Source organism: Fusarium redolens, assembly GCF_020744475.1.
Source record: "Fusarium redolens strain MPI-CAGE-AT-0023 chromosome Unknown BKA55scaffold_14, whole genome shotgun sequence".
Taxonomy (NCBI): domain Eukaryota; kingdom Fungi; phylum Ascomycota; class Sordariomycetes; order Hypocreales; family Nectriaceae; genus Fusarium; species Fusarium redolens.
In genome coordinates, this window is record NW_025763677.1 from 171,342 (window position 1) to 191,880 (window position 20,539).

Genomic DNA, 20,539 nt, shown 5'->3' on the forward strand with positions numbered 1-20,539 from the left:
CAACAACAAATGCCCGTCATCGTGTATGCAAGGAGAAATAACCAACACGATAAGGTTCTCGGGTTTCCAGAGCGACAGGGGCCACTCGGGACTTTTTCAGGCGCTAAAATTCAAGGTGGCTTACTAGTCCCAATATTATCAAAACACGATTGGCGGGGATTACAAACAGATCCGAACATTGACGTGAGACAGCATAATCCAAGAATCATTTATTGGAAAAGGCGCTTTTGCTTCTTCTTGAGATATCACTTAGTTTTGGTAATTGAATTCTTGGCATTTGGTCCACCAAAACTTCTGTTGCTTGGCCACTGGGACGTACTTGTCGTCTTATCGTTGAGGGGGTTGATCTTGCGATGACGAGATTAGTGCAAGCCACGTTTTCAACTCGTTGGTACCTTTGTTGACAAAGCGAATGAGGAGTAAAGTAACGACTCAAGCGTCGCCTCCGAGTCGCGGCTTTGTAATTTATCTACGCTGTTTCCCGGCTTCCACCGATTTTCATAGGGCTCGCTGATATCTCGTTGAAAAGCAAATAAATCGCATTCAAATGATTGTATCTTGGCAGGTAGGCAAAAGAAAATGTCGTTGCGCGCAATGTTTACTCCCTCTCCCCCTCCTCCCCCCCACCCAGATGCTTCATTACGCCGTTCTCCGTATTCTGTGTTTCGCCCTCCAAGCTATGACGTTCCTCTTCACCCTTCTCCTGTTCACCCTTCCATCTCGTCTCATCGTCCATAGCCTTCTTATGCGCCGCCTCCTGCGTAAACACATGCTTCTGTGCCTCGTCCTCTATGCCTTCAGCGTTGCTGTAAGCTGCCTTCGCTTGCTTCTCTTGCTCTTCAAGCTCCGTAGTGCGTTGCTTGTTTGCAGTTGCTTCCCGGATTTGAGCAACGAGGTTTTGCCATGCGGTATGCCTCTCTTGACTTGTTTGCTGCTTTGTCTGAAGATCCGACCTCGCCCTGATCAATTCAGCTTCAGCAGTTGCGATGTTTCTAGTGCTGCTCTGAAGTTTTGATCCGAGACTTTCAAGTTGATGGTTTATGAGTGCAAGCTTTAAATACTTATCAGCCACGGCGTCAAAAGCAGCTTCAGGTGAACCGCTCGCCTTGGTAGCGCCCTTGTATGCTTTCATGGCTCTGTGGTCAATAGCTTCCAAGAAGATCGCAGACGTCTTGTCACGATCTCCTTGCGCCATCAGGTTATGCTCGTCCATGTAGGAAGTCACGTACTTGCTCAGGTCTGAGCGGTTACCGGCAACAACGACTTGTTTGGACCATCCTCTTAGAGCATCTGCAGCTGCCTTCTTGTATTCTTGTGTTAAGGCTGTCGTGGCGGCGTTGGCGTCGACTGTTCTGTTTGCGGGGTCGTCATAGAACTTCTGGACAATGTCCCTGACGCTCTGCCTCATTCTGTCATGCAATTCCATCCGCTCAGCCGGACTCGCGCCCGAGATGCTTTCCTTCGCAGCGATATCAGCACCCTTACGTGCAACATCATTGATCACTCCGAGGCGCTCCTGGTAGACAGCCCGCTCCTTCTCTGAAGCTTCGTGGCTCTCCATTTTGTGCTTGGCGCGGTTCATGCCTAGCATCAACAGACCAGTGAACGTCAATCCAGCCCATGTAATGGGCTGAGAGAGGAAGGCCATGAATTCAGACATCGAGTTGCCGATGTGTGGCTTCAGTGTAGGGCATTGGGCCGAGATTGGAGTATTGGTCTGTCTACCTCCCGGGTCAACAACGCAGTGAAAGCCATCCATCTCACGAATAGTCGAACCAAGCTTGGTGTCAATCGTCGAAGAGAATATGACTATGTACCACTCAGAGTCGGGTTTCACATTCCACCGAACCCAGTTCTTGCTCTGGTCATCTATCAGGACCGTAGGCTTTAGTGGGGGCTGAGATGAGCCTAGGTCCAGAGTTCCAGCAGTACTAACAACTACTTTGTCGGTAGAATCCGGGAAGCCATCTGATGTGACATTGTATGAGCCTGTAAAAGCGAGGAAGATATATGCACTGGCGCCAGTAGTGTCCGGCGTAGTAATCGGTGGGCTAGTTGGAATTGGGCTGGGTGACTTGGCTGGAGTGCTGTTTGGCGCAACTGAAGCCGTGGATGAAGGTGAGAGATTGTCAGTGTTGGTGATGCTGTTAATTTGAGACCCGGTGAGAGAATCATAGCCATATTCTTTCAGAACAGCGTTGATTTGGGTATCCCGAGTGGAAGCATCTGGGGATAAAAGAGCTTTGGAGTAAGCCAGTGAAAAGGGACTCTGAGGAGTGGCCCAATAAGCAGCCTGGAACTTAGCCAGCAGATCGCTATTAGAAACAGAGCAGGCTGCCATCTTGGATATGAGGCGAAGAATGAAATACGACAAGGGATGAGGATGTTTTCTGATCAATATCTTTGCAATTATCATCTTCTTATGGGCCTAGGTTCTGCCCTCGGTAAGCTCCGTGACATTGGCCGACGCCAATGAAGGCATGCAGCGGTGAATCAAAGGGGCTTGAAATATGTTTCGCACTTCAAAGTCAAATGCCAGACCTTGTGAAGCCACTTATTGCAGTCACTCAGCAGATCATAACCAGGTGTTGTAAATAGTTCTCTGCACGTCTGAAAAAGGAGATGGTATACAGTCCAGAAGGCAATAGTCTAAGCCCCTGACGCAGGCGGGGTCGAGATGGTCTTGGGTAAGCAGGTTTTGTTGGCCATACGAGGTCTAGAACGATGTCGATCAATTGATCGCGGCTCTCGGTGTCTTAACCAGGCAGACGTCTCCATAGCCATTTATTGGCTGTAATACGAGATGGCGTCTTGCCTTACCGAATTGACTTTTATATCTGCTTATCACCACTGCTGATCCGATTATCAGATCGCCAGGCTAGGCCAGGGAAAGGAAGACATTGAAAATCTACAGTGCCGAAGCAAGGAAGTATATCAGCCGTGAACGAGTATCAAGGCTTGTACAGACATCGCATGGATCATCTCGCCAATCATATATCTCCACGATCCTCCAAGGTAAATTCGCTTCAGCCCGTTTTCAGCAAGCAAAGCAGATAAGCCGAATGGATCGTTCCGGACCAAGGCGGGATCACCACTGCATTAGCGCTAAGAACGAAAGTTCAGCCCAATTTGCCGCCACTAGTATATGTCTCAACTTCCTGCATGTGACAACTCAGAAATGTCGGGGAAATTCACCGTAGTATGAGAGGATAGGGACGATCAAAAAGAGAGTAAATCTTGAATCGCTTGCCGTCCATTTCTAAACTCTTCACCGCTATCTACCTAAACTCATACTGCTAATCCTGCCTGCTTACTCTTTCCACAATGGCTGATCCTCTCACCACCACCTTTCAACCAAATGATGGCTCTATCCGATGTCAGGTTGACAACACGTTTCTTGTCCTTTCAGCTGGCACGTTCAAGATTGGGGATTCATTGCTAGTCGGTACAGAGGACTCAGCAACACCATCCACGATTCTTATATACGCTGATACGGTTGAGATGACTTCCCTAAGCACCTGGGCAAGTGGCTGTAATATTGGCATCTTCTGCCGCTCGCTCAACTTCAGCGGCCCGTTTCCAAAAGCCTATGTTGAGACTGTTGGGCGCGAGGGTCTTCCAGTCACGGCGCCTAATGCGCCTTTGACAGATGATAACAATGGTCAAAATGGTGGGAATATTAGTGTCTATATCGAAGAATACGATCCAGCAAAGCTTATGCCCACAGACTCCCAAGAAACTGGCCTTTGGCTCAATTCCAGCGGCGGCGATGGGAATGGAGCTAAGTACGGTCCTGGTGGTGGCCCCAACGGTGTAAAAGGCGGGAATGCGGGCCAGATTCAGTTCTCTTATGTTTCGACCGAAAGCGCATTGCTGGGAAAGTTGAACAAGATATACACGGATGCATCGGCCCCATTCCGTGCTCGAGCACAGCAACTGGCGAGCTTGGTGCCTAAGGGCACGACCAGCACGGTTGGACAAGAAGCGAACACATTTGAGAGTAATTGCAAATCATTGGACAGACTCATCACCACTTTGGACCATATAAAGCGCACATTTCGCTCGCTTGTGCCGAAAGACACAAAGCCTCTTTTGGAGTCGGTGAGCAAAGCATCGAAGGATACGCTTACCCACACGGAAGAACCCAGATTTGACTTGGCCACGTACTCAAACTCCTTCAGAGCCTTGGAGACTGCAGCCAAAGCAGTTTCCAGAAGCAAAGTGCAAGCATCTGATGTTCCCTGGGGTAACCTCAAGAACGCTCTCTTGTCCTTCAAGACCACACTCAGCCAAATAGGTTCGGATGATGCCGAAACACAAAACCATCCTGCATCGCCGTTCGCAATTGCCGTCAAGGCCTTGGAGAACTCATTGAGAGGTGTTTTGAGCAGTTTCATTGATCAATTCAATTGCTATAATATGAGCGGTGGAGGTGAGGGACGGAATATGGATGGCTCTGATGAATTTGGCCAAAATTGTGACATTTTCATTCAGGCCATAAGCCCGGACTCGCCAGATCTGTCAAGTCCAGTTGCCTATGTCCATCCAGACCAGTGCCAGATGCTTCTCGATGTGGCCAATCGCACGTACCTTGCCGCTAGCTGCAAGACAGGAAACCAAAACCCCGGTCGATTTGACGAGGCTAGACAGCTATACGAAAGGATCTTCAATCGCCTCTCTTTTGTCCCCCTATTGCAGAGCGACCTCAAAAGCAAGAATTTTCAGCCATTGACCAGAGCCTACGCGCAAATGCAGGCTGCCCAGCTTTGTTTAGATCCCATCTCTGAACTGGCTCACATCCATTTACAGGCAGGTTTATACCTGTCTAATATCTCTCATGGAAAGGACATGTTTGGTCACGGGGGCGACAAGGATGCTGGAGCACGTTGGGTACCACGGTTGCCATATACGCAGTACTCGTCAGCAATCATCTCATCACTTCCTAAAATGACTAAGCTGGCTACCAGTATCGCTGCCCAGGAGGGCACACAGCAGGACACTGATTTCAACAAGAAGCTAGCAATAATCAGCGTTCAAGCCCAAGTCGATACTCTGCAGAAGCAGATTCAACTTGCTACTAGTCCTACTGGACCACTTAAGTCAGCGGAATCCCAAATTCAGCAGTACACACCTGCACTCAAAGCCATGAGATTTAGCATCCAGGATCAGGTGACTACGCTTACTCAGGAAATTGATAGCTCTTGGAACTTCAATCCAACTGATATCATCAACGGCATTACGCAACTTCTATCGAATCCAGATGAGTTGGTGGCAGGTATGGGAATATTCGCGGGGCTTTATAACTCATTCACCACTGTCCAAGCTGACGATAGTGATGACGTGAACAAGCAATACGTCGTGAAGCAGTTTGCCTCTGCCGGCGATGACCTTGGAAAGTTGAATGAAGCCGTAAAGTTGACAGCGAGCGGGACATACTCTGTCGACGACCCTGGAGCGGCGAAGCTTCTTGCTGATGAGAAGACACTCAACGACTTGATTGACAAGTTCTCGAGTGCCCTTGACCCTAACAAGGTGAAGAACATTCACGAAACCCTGCATGAGTTCGCCACTCTTGCGAAACGTCGCAATGCCGCTGTGCTCAAGTATAACACGACAGCTATAATGCTAGTCAAGGCACTACAGAGTCTGGAATACTTTCGCCACAAAAACACCATTCTTTCCAGCCAAAACCTTATGTCAGATACTCATCGAGGGTCACTTCTGCTATTCCAGCTCAAAACATTCAATGCTATGTGCGCAACAGCGTATGAGCTTATATACGAGGCTGCGGGGAGTATGCAATTCTGGACGCTGGACTCGGATGACCAAGTTGACCCGTCTCTGCCAACTGATGGCTTTGACAGCGCCAACACTGTTGAGCAGATTCGATCTTACGTTGAACGATTGAGCAACAAATTTACCTCCTGGCTATCTTCTTATTCTGAAAATCCAGGTCTTATCTTCCCTAACCCCAGTAATCCTCCAGGGCAGACAGCTGGCGGTATAACATGGTTCCTCAGCCAAGACCAGGTCTCTGCCCTCCAGAATACTACTGCCCCCGATCTCTCAAGCAGCACCGACGAACAGGAATATCGAATCATGTTCGTCCTACCCGCACCAACATCTCAATCAACGGATACATCCGGCAGCCCCGACTACAACCCATTCACAGGGTATGCCAACGTTCGTCTTGACCAAGTTCTTGTGTGGCTTTTCGGCGCAACTGTCCAGCCCGATCAAGAAACTCAACAGTGTCGGCTATCCCTGGAAATCTCTCACCTCGGTGATGATTCCATTGTGAGGAATGATGGAAGCACAACGCTCAAGTTCATGCACAGCACGACGCAGCTCAAGTTTGTGTATGATCCTACGAATGTGACTTCATGGGAGGCTGCACAGAAAACAAATCCGATTACTGTACAGAACCTGGATAGTGGTGGTGAAGGTGCTGGACGCGATAGTGCAAGGACGGAGCGAGAGCTATCTGTTGCACCGATTGGCCCATTTGCTACATGGATGTTGACAGTTAGGGAAAGGGAGAATAATGGATTGGATTTGAGCAAACTAACTGGCGTTTGTCTTGAATTCTGGGGTTCTGCACACACAGTGGATGCATCTTGAACTGTATCGAGATTAGGCGAGTCAACTTCCATAGAAAGAAGAGAAATAGTACTCTCCTATGTTTAAACATGTAGGCTGAAAGCGGAAGGTCAGATTGGAGCTGGGATGACGTTTTCCGAGGAGCTCTTGTGATCGTCATCATCGGTTAGCATGTCGCTCCGACAAGGTCGATAAACATTCATTACCTTTGCCCGGTCGCTACTGTACACCATTTAATAGTTCTCAAGTCCAAGTATATAACCCCCCTTAAGCAACGCAGGTGCCAACAAACTCTATCATCAACCACCACTGTGATCGGAAAATAACACAAGGATGTAATGTAAGACATTTAAGCAGTGTCTAAACTCCTCGCTTATAACCATTAGAGTCTTTATCTCTCAGAGAAGTGGCTTGTTGTTTCTAACAGCCAGATTATGTAACTTAGTCTGATATGGCGGCAGTGATGCAATTGAAGTCCATATATACCGAGGTGAGCACCTGATCTACAAGTTAAAACTCAAACCGTGCTCTCTCCTAATATCTCCATAGGAAGATATCAGTCATTTAGTAACTAACGCCCGATTGGAATATGATCTGTTCTCGTTTTGTCGGACCGAAGCCAGGGATATCTTGACTACGTTTCTACAAGGGTGTTAAGGTAGTACTCCTTGGCATTAGGCACTTCACACACCCAATAAGTTGGTGCACCACCACCTGCTTCTCCGCATTCCTCTCTCCACTCCTGTTTCTGTAGCTTGCAGGGAGCTGCAATAATCCTTGGAAACTTTCGCATGGTTACAATACACAGGTGGGGCTGAAGAGGTCGGCGATTTTACCCCAGATAGAATGCGGGTCGGGAGTAAAGCCACGGTAGAAGCAAGGATTCGACAGCCCTTTCCAGTCCCTTCAGTCAAAACTTGACAGCTCCATTAGGAACTGTAACACTATATAAGTCTCGTAGCCAACCTCCTTTAGCACCTTTGACAGAAACAACAATCCCTCAACTTCCACTTACTTTACTTCTCCCAAACCTTTTCGTCTTCATTCACTTTCACCCATCGCAACACACCATGATTACACATCACGATCACAAGGCCTGGTTCATGCCTTATCCTACGAAGCTCTTGGGCCTCGCCTTGATCTCTCTTCTCACTTGCCTCACCCAAGCTGATAACTTCCGTCCTCTTTATCATTCCATCCCAGACCAAAACTGGATGGATGAACCCAATGGCCTCATCAAGATCGGTTCCAAATGGCACCTCTTCTTCCAGCACAATCCCACCGGAATCTTTTAGGGTAACCTGAGCTGGGGCCATGCGACCAGTAGACCTAGGCATATCTAAGAATATAAAAGATTTTATTTTATTTAGATAATAGCTTTCAATCACCTAGTAGGCTTTAAATCGGTTATGGGAATTGAGATATAGTAGCTATAGGGTAGCTAGTTATCTATTAGAGTCGTACTTTACTCCTTGCCTGCTTGTACCCAATTAGATGTTTGTTGAAAATGGACGGTATCCCTGTAATGCGCTCCAGAGCCAATGAACGCCCGTATAACGATTTCTAACCATGATTTGACCCACTGGAACTGTTATCTTATGCAAAGCCTTTCCAAATTAGGCGTGCATAGCTGACATAAGATCACGCCGGATCGCTAAACAGTTAATCCATATAGAGCATTTACGCCGTGCTAATTAAACTTTAATACAATAGAGGCTGATAAGAGTTAACTCTAGTCCTATAGTCTAAAATTAACTCTAGTAGAGTTAATTTTATTAACTTATTTTAAACTTAATAGGGATAATTATTACTAGGGTATAAAGTTAATTTAATAGTATTTTATATATAGCTATAGTATTAATAAGATTTAGTAAATAATTCTAAGTTAATATATAAATAAAAAAATAAGTAAATAAATTAAAAGTAAAGCCTAGTATTAAGAAGCTATAAAGAATACTTTAAGGTCTTATATTTAAGGCTTTTACCTATTTATAATAAGTTATATATTAAGAAACTTAATATTAAAAAGCTATAAGTTAACCTTAAGCTATTATTAATTATATAAGTACTAATATATTTTATATTATAAGCTTATAGTTAAATAAGATATAATAGCTATTAATGTATTAAAGTCCTTATAAAGATATTTTATAAGTATTAATTAAATTATCTAATTATTAATCTTTTAATATTAATTATATCTTAAAATAAGGCACCTTATAAGTTATATTAAAACTTATCTTTTATTTATATTAATAATATATTAATATTATAGCTAATTTACTTATTTAGTTATATAGCCTATTTTATAATTTATTTAATTCTTTTTTATAATAATTAAGTTTAATTATATTAAACTAAGTTATATTAAGTTTATTATTAGTAAATAGTATAAGGTATATATTAAGTATTAATAAAGTATTATATTTTAAAGGTAAAGAGCAACAATAAAGAAAGGACTATATAAGACAATATCTTCTAATACTTCTTAACTGTAAGTTAAGTATAGACTGCTAGTTAGGTTTAATTAAGATAGGGTCTTTATTATTAGATAGAGAATTAAATAATTAGTTTAATGGTATTAAATATAAAGGAAAAAGAATAAGAATTAAGTCTAAAGAAGCCTCTTAAAAAGCATAGGGGAAGTCTTTAGTCTTAAAGGGATATTACTCTTTTATACCTTATTATTATAGATATCTATCTAGCCCTACTAATAAGCTTAGACCTCTTACCCTAAAATGCTTGCTATAACTATTATAATATCTTTTAATAATAAATTTAATATATATTAGGCTTAATTAATATAAAGAAGTTATATAAATAATTAATAAATTAAGTAATATAAAAAAACTAATAAATATAATTTATATATAAGAAATAGCCTTATAGCTTAATAAGAAATAAAAGTAATTTAAGGGCTAAATCTTTAAGGATTATAAGTAAGCTATAATAATTTATTTTTAAAGTATTATAATTTAAGTAATTTAATAAAAGAAAATTATTATTAAAGGAAATAATTTTATATTGCTTAATAAAATTTATAAGGGCTATATAATATAGCTATATAAATTATAATATAATATTTCCTTTTTATTAAGTTTTATTTTTAAAATTTATATATATATTTTTAAGTTTATAAGTTAGCCTTAAAAGGTATATTTAAGTATCTCTAGAATTTAATATAATTTAAATATTTATTACCCTTATAGCTAGTAAAACTTTATTAAGTTAAATTATTATAATTAGCTACCTTAATTACAGCCTAAACGTAGCTGCATATATGCCAGCTAAAAAGCCTTACCTGCTTATCAGCTAGCCCCGACCTTCTTCCTACAACCTACCTGAAAGGCACGCTTCTATCATCCATCACGCAGTAAGTCATCTGACCCGACTTCTGACCGCAACCGCTAACAGCATTATAGCTGCATCGTCACGATGTCTGCTATCTGAAGAAGCCTGCAGCCACCTAATAAGTCCTTTTATACTAAAATGCCTAACTTAATTCCTTATTTTATAATAGCTCTTAAAGACTATAAATATAAAAATAAGCTTTATATTATAGTAATAAAGATTAAAAAGACTTAAAATAAAGAAAATAATATTACTTTTATTAAGTAAGCTATTTTAGGCTATAAGGTTTTTTTACTTATATATTATTATTATAAAAAGCTAATAATCTCTAAAGGCTACCTTAAAGAGGAGATTAAGCTATTATAAAAGCTAGAGTAATCTCTTATAGTAAGAACGCTTATAGAGGTAAGTAATAAGGGATTTATTAAAGACTTTAAAATAAGAACTTTAATTAAGAACTTATATAAATAATAGCTTAATAATATAAAGAAACAGTTAATAGAGCTAATAAAGGCTATAAAGCTAATTAATAGCTAGTAAAGATTAGGCTAGTTATAGCCTTGGATTATAAGAGTATAATTAAGATAAGGGGGATGGCATACCGCGATGTAGATGGAAGTGGGGTAATTGCGGGGTTCTGTGGAAGAAATGTATTAAGTTTTATATAAGTTTAAGTTACCTAAAGTTAAAGACCTAAAGTTATAAATTTAGTATTAATAGCAAAAAGAGGATTAAATAAGTAATAAGATAGGCTATATAACTAAATAAGTAAATTAGCTATAATATTAATATATTATTAATATAAATAAGGGATAATCTTTATTATAATATAATACTTTTTTTTTTCTTTTAATTATTTTATTAAAAAGTAAAATAATTAATAAAGGCTTAAAATTATAAGAAGTATTATTTTATTTTATTAAAGTCCTTTATTATATTAAGGTAAGTTATGTAAAAGTTAAGGAAATAAAAATTATAAAAAAAGGTAATAATAAGATTATAAAATAAAAGCTAAATTAGTAAAATAAATTATAAAATAAGAATTCAAAGTACTTATATTTTCTTATAAAAGCCTTTAGTAATATATTACTTATAATAATATATATTAAAGTAATTTTAATACTTATTATTACTTTTATTAAAAGTAATATAAAAAGCTATTTTATTAAGGGCTTTATTATAATAATAATTATAATTAAATTAGTAAAAGTAAAATATATATTTAAATTATAAAATAACTTATATAAATTAATAAGGAAGAGAGTTAATTAAAGTAAACTTAACTAAGGGATTTAATACTTTAAAGAATTTAAAATTAAATATAATAAATAAAAATATAAAAATTAAAAAGCTATATAAAAATTAAAAAATACTATTTAAAAGTTAATAAAAAAGCTTAAATTTTAAAAATAAATTTAATAAAAAGAGTTATTATATAAAAAAAAAATTATATATTAAGTAATTATTATAATAGCTAAAGTCTACGTGTCCCGGTATTAACTACTAGATCCGGCATTGCGTGCCGCTGCCTCTAGTGGTTAGAACTGCGGCCCCTCCTGCCCTATGCTATCCCCCCTCAGCCGCCTCTTCCCTATTATCTCCCCTGCTCAAAAGGGCGATATAAGCCTGCCCCCTCTGCCCTATATCTAGGCGGCATGGATAGGTGGTACTAGCAAGGGACAGGGGACGCGCTTGTAAGGGCCATAGCGCCCGTAAGCATTCTGCAGCAGTGCCAGGGGCGCCGTTAGCCTGACTGTAGATAATTACAGTGCTCTATGCTGCCTGCCTCATGCCTCCTATAAGTATGTATCCTTACAGCAGTTATCATCTTCTTGCCAGTTTATCTACCTTAACTTAATCCTGTATACTAGAGCGCTAATTATACCGGTACCCTATATCCTCTTCTCGGACCCCAAACCGCCTCCTCTCGGCTGCTATCACCCAGGCCCCCTCACCAGCAGTTCTCCCACAGTAGCTCCTAGCCGCTTCTAGGCGCACTAAAGATCCACCTACAGTTGCGTGCAAAAGTTCTGACAATTGTGGGGTCAACACCAATCACCTTGATCGTATGCTATTACTTTGTGAGGCAATTGAGATGCCAATTTATATCTAATTGAGATGTATTATATATTTTATTAAAGCCCCAGATCAGAGGATTTTAGTAATATAGCTTAATACTTAGTATAATAGCCTTTTGCCTGATAAAGTGCAGTAAGGCATTTCGGTATCGAATTTATCAGGTTTTCAAGCACTTTAGGTTCAAGGTTATTCTAAACCTCTTATATGGCTTTAATTAAGGCCGCAATAGCTTTATCTATAACAGGCATTAATGCAAGCTTAGGATATTATTTGCAAATATATTCTTTTAATAGCTTCTAGAGATTTTTAATAGGGTTTAAATTAGGACTATATGCTAGCTAGTCTACTATAAAGATACCCTCTAAATAACAGTAGATTCTAAGCCAGTTCTAGATAATTCTAGCTTAATAAGTTAGTCCGTTATTATACTATAGCGTCATTCCCTCCTCTAAAACTGCTAGAAGCTATTATCAAAGACAGGCTAAGATAATCCGGCCTATAACGCCTCTACGCTTTGCTAATAGATCGCCATTAAGGGGGACTAATTCTGATAGTCTATTTATAGAGAAACTACTATAAAATATCTTAGAATATTATAAGGGAGTCCTATAAGGTTAAATATTATCCTTATAAAGTCTTTTGCCTTATATTATAGTTAGAAACTTTATCTAAAGAAGCAGCAATAAAACTACAGTCCCGTGCAAAAGTTCCGACACATCCGAGGTCCGGACCCCGCTTTCAATTAAACATCAACATCAACACCACAACTTCATCGCGTTATTTCTATAGGAAAAGATGCCTCGAATACGGCAAAAAACACATCATTCTCCTTGCAAAAGAACGAGGTTTGTGACGATGTACGAATCAGGTGTTCGCGTGCAGGATATCGCAGACAGTGAGGGGCTAAGTCGGCACGCGATCTATGGAGTCATTCGACGGTACCGTCACCAACAATCAGCAAAAGATTTACCTCGCTCTGGAAGGCCATCACGACTATCAGATATAGATAAAAATCATATCAAAATACTCATTGGAAGAAACGCTTTTATCTCATACCAAGAAATAATTGATTGCACCTGTTTGAACTGCAAAAGAAGCACAATTCGTCGCTGGCTTATCAATCAGAAGATACAACACAAGCTTGCACTTCGACGCCCGTTTCTCAGCGAAGAAAGTGCTCAATTGAGAAAAGCTTTCTGTGAAAAATATCGTCATGAAGATGAGTCTTTTTGGTATAGCTGGTGGTTTTCTGATGAGGTCTCTATCGACCGTACAGACGGTGACTATACCAAGTGGTCATTTTACTCTGCTGTAAGTCTAGCCCCTTCTATTTCAGAAGCTTCTTTTGACAACACCACAGGGTGAGAGACTCCATCAAGATAAGGTGCAGCCCTGTAGACGGCCTGCCAGACATTCTCAGATGTTCTTTGGTGCAATTCACTATGATAAGCCGTCTAGGATCGTCCCTCTTGCCGGCGATCCTGAGTCTGAGAGGGGAGGCGTAACAGGAAGGATTATTCTATCCTGTTTACAGTCTTATCTTCCCGGACTGGTCGAGGAAGGAGAGACTTTTCAGCACGACAACGCCCGTACATATAAATGCCGGAAAGTTCAGAATTGGCTGCTGCCCTGGGCAAGAAGAACAGGAGTCTTTCTTGCTGACTGGCCGCCATACAGCCCTGATCTCAACCCCATTGAAAATCTATGGAAAGTCCTGAAGAAGAGGATATGCGATAGATATCCTGAAATTGCTGCTTATCCAAAGTCTGCAGCAGCTTTGGCCCGGCTGATTGAAGCTGCAGAGGAGCTTTGGTCGGAGGTCGAAGATGAAGTGGTCAAAAACGTGATAAAATCGATGCCCGACCGGTTGAACGCCTGTTACAACGCAAATGGCTATTATACCAAGTATTAAACTATATTTCTGGAATCTCCTTTTAAGTCTCTACAGATTGATATATATATTATCTAAATTGAAGAATTATTGCCCATGCAATTGCAATCCGAAATGGCAGTATGAGATCGAGGTAGTTGGGGTGGATCCGGAATGTGTCGGAACTTTTGCACGCCCACTGTAACTGCCTAGTAAAAATACTACTTAGTTATATCGCCGTCTATATAGTTAATTAAGACCTTATTAGAGAAAAACCAAGAATACTAATAGCTAGCCAGTTTATAATAATATTTCTTAGCAAAATCTCAGCATTATTAAATAGCTATTAGACTAAGAAACAGGCATTAAAGTGCATAGTAGTATTATATATCTTATTTTTTAAGCTATCTTATTATAGTTAATTTATAATAACTAATTCTAGTTTATTCTTTAATTTCTTAAATTATAATAAAAGGGAATTAATTAATAATATATTTAATATACCTTTTATTATAATTAGTTAATATAGTTAGGTGCCTAGAGCGTGGTTTATCTTTAGCTAAAATCTGGCTTTAATAGCATTATATAATCCTAAAGATTATATATTTTATAATGCCCTCTTTTGCTATGATTTTATCTAGTAAGATACCTAAATCTTTTATTATTATAATCCTTATTCTTTTATGAGGGGAATGATATGTTTTTTGGCATATATGCGGCATTTTTTACTATAGATAGAGCGTATTAAAGTTATTAAAGAAATTTGGTGGTGTTGATGGATGAGGGGCTAGGGCGGGAAATTGTCGGAACTTTTGCGCACCTACTGTATACTCGACCCCGCGCTAAGAGTCTGCTGTCTGTCTGACCGGCGCCTAAGCCGGCCATGGCGCCTATAGCGACTGCAGCTGCCTTCCCTAGCATGCAGGTCTATTAAGACATCTCTAGAGCTATGTAGGTTGCTATAAGGAAGTATTATAGATAGTCCTAGATACTAGAGGATATTTATTAGCAGAGGCCGAGTCTAGATAAGTACTAGCAAATAGTATATATTCTTAACTAGACTAGATTTATCTTACCCCCGGATTTTAAGAATATAAGAGCTAACTTATACTATATAAGATAGAAATTTATAAGGTAAGTAATTAATTTATAAATAGTAGCTCTAGGTATAGGCATAATCTTCTTATTACTTACTTTACTTATAATAGCCTTTCTTAAATATTATAGTAAGGTTAAGCTATAATAATAGTAAATAGCTATCTGCCCTTAGCTTTATAATAAAGGCTTTATTTAAGCTTTTCTTTACTAAATATATACTAGCTTTTTTATAAAAAGGCAGAAAAATATTAAGTATAAGATAATTAATTAATATTAATATAACTTTAAAATACTATATTATAAAGTAAATAAAGGATAGGAAATAAATAAAAATAATTATAAAGAAATTATTAAGGTTTATATATAAGTATCTATCTTTTACCTTTAAGAAAGACTTAAGCTTAAAACTTAATAATATTATATACTTACTCTTAAAGCAAAGTTTAAGCTTAATAGCTAACTAGGCTTAAAGCCTATAATATTTATTAAAGAAATAGTAAGAATGCTTATTAATATATAGTTTAAGGAGATATCCTTCTTCCTAATAAAAGATAATTACCTAAATTATATAATTATTATCTTATTATAAGGCTATACTAGCTGCCAACCTGCTAAGCTTACTAATGCTATTAAGAAACGAGGTTATAAGAATCCCCTAGAGGAACCTAATTATAGTTATAGCAAGCCTATGCTAGAAGGCGACCTTGAAGGCTATAAAATAGATACTATAGAGATTGGCAGAGAAGAAATAGAAGAAATGCTTAATAAACTTAACTAATAGCAGGGCTCTGCTGCTGCGCTAGATACTAAAACAGAAGATGACCCTATTCGGCTCTTTAAAGCGCTATCCTATGAGGACCTGACTCTGTGGATTATAAAGGACCTTAAGACAGGCGGCAGGGATGTTCTGGCTATAGAGATTGCTCTTAAGTTCTATAAGAATATAGATAGGAAGTCTAAGCTATATAGTAATTATAAGCTAAGTCTTTTATAATAATAAATAGTAATCTGCCTTTAAATAAAATAATATTTCTAGTTTAAGAATATAGGCTCTTTATACTATGCCTAGTTAGCTATATATTAGTAAGGGCTATATAAGATAATGCTATCTTTATAAATAGGTATAATTTTATTAAATTAATTTTTAATATAAAGCTATTCTGCCTAGCTATTAAGGTCTATTAGAAGCTATATATACTTAAGATGCCTGTTTTTTAAAGATTTATAAGAACTAATTTAGGGAATTAGGCTTTATTTAAAACTAAGGCTAACGTGGTTGATAAGCATGCGTTACAGATAAGCATGTGTTACAAAAATCCCTCATTCTACAACATTTCCATCTGATCAGATACTTCTTAACCACCAAACATGCCTCAATCATTAGATGAAGCTAGAATTCTTCTTGCACTTCAAGCCCTTCAAAATGACCCAAAATTAACAATTGGACGCGCTGCGAAGATCTATGAAGTTGGAAGAATGAAGCTATGGCGCCGACAACAAGGCATTCAATCACGATGCGATTGGATTCCAAAGTCACGGAAACTAACTGATCTAGAGGAACAGATAATAGTTCAATTCCTCCTTGACCTAGATTCGCGAGGATTTCCTGCGCGACTTCATTTTGTAGAAGAAATGGCTAATTCTCTGTTAGCCGACCGCAATGCATCACCTGTCGGCAAACGTTGGGCTCATAACTTCATAAAGCGACAACCAGAGCTAAAGACGCGTTTATTTCGGAGATATGACTATCAGAGAGCTAAATGCGAAGATCCGACTATTATTCGTGGCTGGTTCAGGCTTGTACAGAACACAATCGCGAAGTATGGTATCCGATCGGATGATATCTGGAACTTTGATGAGACTGGCTTTATGATGGGCCTTATAATGGCCGGAATGGCAGTTACAGGCTCAGAAAGGCAAGGAAGACCAAAGTCAGTGCAGCCTGGAAATCGTGAATGGATTACAGTAATTCAGGCGATTAATGCGGAAGGTCAATCGATCGCGCCGTTCATCATTGGTGCGGGCCAATATCACCTTGCCAACTGGTACCAAGAAGGCAACCTCCCGGGCGATTGGGCTATTGCAACAAGCCAAAATGGGTGGACAAATAACGAGCTGGGTCTTGAGTGGCTAAAGCACTTTGACCGATCTACAACTAAACGATCAAATGCTCGGTATCGTCTTCTGATCCTTGATGGTCACGAAAGCCACCACTCCACCGACTTTGAGAAATATTGTAAGGATAACAAGATTATCACGCTTTGTATGCCAGCTCATGCATCCCACCTACTCCAGCCTCTTGATGTTGGGTGCTTTGCAGTGCTGAAAAAGGCTTATGGTCGAGAAATAGAGCATCTGATCAGATGCTCTATAACCCATATTTCTAAGACTGAGTTCTTTCCAGCCTTTTATGCCGCATTTAAAGCCACTTTTACAGAAAGCAATATCCGGGGGGGCTTTAGAGGGGCTGGACTTGCTCCCCTTGACCCAGAAATGGTGATCTCAAAGCTTGATGTGCAGCTACGGACTCCAACGCCTCCCAAGGAGGTCAGCCAACCAACAACCCCATGGGTTTCAAAGACCCCAAAGACAGCAATTGAGGCTCAATCTCAATCTAAATACCTTGAAAAACGAATCAGAAGGCATAAAAGTAGCTCTCCAGAGTCAATCATTGAGGCTCTGCAGTCTCTTACTAAGGCAGTCAAGGAAAATATATATAAGACTACCTTATTAACGAGTGAGGTCCGAAATCTTCGAGATGCAAATGAGATACTAAGCCGGCGCCGGAGGGCAAAAAGGACTAGACTACAGAAAGGAGGCACTATAACTGTACAGGAAGCATTGCAAGTAATTGATCAGATGGATATTGATGCGCAGGTGGTGGCCGAATCATCGAGAAGTAGTGGCCGAGGAAGGTCGGAGCGACCGGGCGGTCGGCGTTGTGGTGTATGCGGCAATGCCGGTCATAATGCAAGGACCTGTCAGGTAGTGATTGAGACCTTTGAAGAAGAGTATAGCAAGTAGTTTCAATTGATTGGATAGTTTGTGGTGTTTTTAAATGGATTGAAATATTTAAGGCTAGGATCTTTTGTAACACATACTTATCTGTAACGCATGCTTATCAACCACGTTATATATTATTTAATATATACATACTGGCTTAATTGTGTTAGTATTGCCCTTGGTTTTGAAGACCCTCTAACCTCTTACTGCTTCTAATAAGGGCTAGTAGATGCCCTTATCCTAGTAGCCCCTAATGCTATTATAAACCAGGTTATAAGGCATAATCCTAAGACTAGATGCCTCTAGAATATATATTTAAATTTATAAGTAGGTTAAAATACCTAAATAGCTTACCTAGAAGAAGAGCTATTAGATATTAGGCTAATAAAATTATTTATATATACAAGTATTAAAAGTAATTTAAGAATTTTAAAGGAGATATTATAAGAAGAGCTTAAAAAGCTAAACCTTAGTTTAAAGATCCTTAGCTTAAAGTAATTAGTTAATATAAAATATTAAGATATTAAGTATAGATATTAGTATATTAACTGCACCCTAGTGCCGGAGTAAATAGAACTTAAAAAGTTATAGTAATAGCTTAAGAGCGCTAAGAAGCAATTTAGAGATAAGATATTAAAGATATACTAAGAGGCATACTACTAGAGGCTTTATAATAGAGAATTAAAGAGGTAATTATATAAAACTAGTATTAATATTAATAAAATTACTAGGCCTATAACTTAATACTAATTAGAGGAGCGAAATTAGTTATAAGAGATCTTCTTTATTAATAGGTAGCTAATAGCAGAGGATTTTATAGCCTAGAAAATTACTATAATTAACCTTATAGCCGCTCTAGCCTGTTGCCAGGAGATAGCTTGTCTTATATAATCCTTAGGAGTGACTATATAGGCTAATATTAATCCTTAAGAGGTTAAGGATGTTTTTCTGCTAATAGAGGAAAATAAAGCAATTCCCTAAGTATTAGAGAGAAACTAATACCTAATTTATATTAGGGATAAGGCTCTTTCCTATAAGGCTTAAACCTATAAGTTTATAAAAGTTACTTATATAATAGATTATATTAAAAGAGTCTATTTATAGTATAATCCTTATTATTTTATATAGATTTATTACTATTTTACTTATAAACCTAAAGGTAACTTTTTAAAAAGCCTTAATTATTTTAAAAATTATATATTAATAAAATATAATATAAAGCTTTATAAGTAATATAAATTAAATTAGTTAGTAAATTATTATACTATATAGTATAGTTAAAGTATTTTATATTATATAACTAGGGATAAGGGTAGTTTAGGTACTATTTAAGGTATTAGTAAGTTAAGAGCTTTTTCTAGCTATTATATATTATATATAAGATAATAGCTTATTTACCTTAAACTTGTCTATTAAAAGTTATATTTAGCTACTAAGGGATATAAGTATAAATAATTTTAAAACCCTGACTGCTCTTTAAATAGGTATATATATATTATACTATATAATATAAAACCCTTTCTGGCATTAAGGTGCTCTTAACTAATGGCTAACCCGGTAATTAATAAGGGATATATATTTGCCTTATTAATAATGTAATTAGCTATATAGCAAACGCCTTACTATATACTATATAGTAATTAAACCTGGAAGACACTGTAAGAGGAAGGTATATATATATAATACTATACTATAAGGTATAGAGACTCTGCATTATAAATTATTCTATATTTTAATAAAAACTTTTAAAATTAAACTTAGCTTTATATATATAGAGTTTACTGCTAGTACTAGTCTAAGAAAATATAAGCTACCTAAAGTTAGTAAGGGCTAGTATATTATATATTAGCTATAGTATTATATTATACTAATACTATATTATAAAGCTTTTTAAAATACTAAAGAATCTTTCTTTACTAACTGGTTAAGGTTAAGAGAGTTAATAAGAACCTATAAGTTATAAAGCCTTTTACTATATAATAAGAAGTTTAGCAGCTATTAATACAGTATAGTATAATATAGGTAGGGAGGTTATATTAGCCTTTTTAATTACCAAGTTAGCTATAAGCAGAAGATATACTAATGCTAGAAAAGCTTATTATATAATATATATATAAGGAAAGGGATACTATACTATATAGAATTAGTTATAATTATTTATATATATTTACTTAGTAACTAATTGTTATTCTTAGCAGATAGGGTTAGGGTAATTAAGCTATTATTAATCTCCTAATATATATAAGTATAATATAAAAATAATTATTACTAATAGCTTGCCTTTATATTTAAAAGGTATTATACTACTTTATAGTAAAAAACTATCCTATCCTTTATATTAAATAATTATTATTACCTATAATATATATATAGACTTATTTATCTTAAGAACTATATAATATAGTATATATATAATATATTATATTATATATAATTAATATACCCCTAGCTAGATGCCTCTTCTATAAAAATAAGTATAGGTATTATAAAGAAATAATATAATATATATAAGCATTTACCTTATAATACTAATACCCC

At 37.8% G+C, this 20,539-nt stretch overlaps 2 protein-coding genes across 2 annotated transcripts; one reads left to right on the forward strand and one right to left on the reverse strand.

The window, feature by feature from the left end:
* Positions 1 to 598: 598 nt before the first annotated feature.
* On the reverse strand, positions 599 to 2,602 carry BKA55DRAFT_678346 (uncharacterized protein; the record flags this gene model as incomplete). Its single annotated transcript, XM_046198134.1, has 1 exon — positions 599 to 2,602. The coding sequence occupies exon 1, from the start codon at positions 2,414 to 2,416 to the stop codon at positions 599 to 601; it is 1,818 nt and encodes a 605-aa protein (XP_046045732.1). The 5' UTR covers positions 2,417 to 2,602.
* A 722-nt stretch (positions 2,603 to 3,324) lies between these two features.
* Positions 3,325 to 6,621, forward strand: BKA55DRAFT_678347 (uncharacterized protein; the record flags this gene model as incomplete). The annotated part of the gene is made up of 1 exon (XM_046198135.1): positions 3,325 to 6,621. The coding sequence occupies one exon, from the start codon at positions 3,325 to 3,327 to the stop codon at positions 6,619 to 6,621; it is 3,297 nt and encodes a 1,098-aa protein (XP_046045733.1).
* Between the last annotated feature and the right edge of the window lie 13,918 nt (positions 6,622 to 20,539).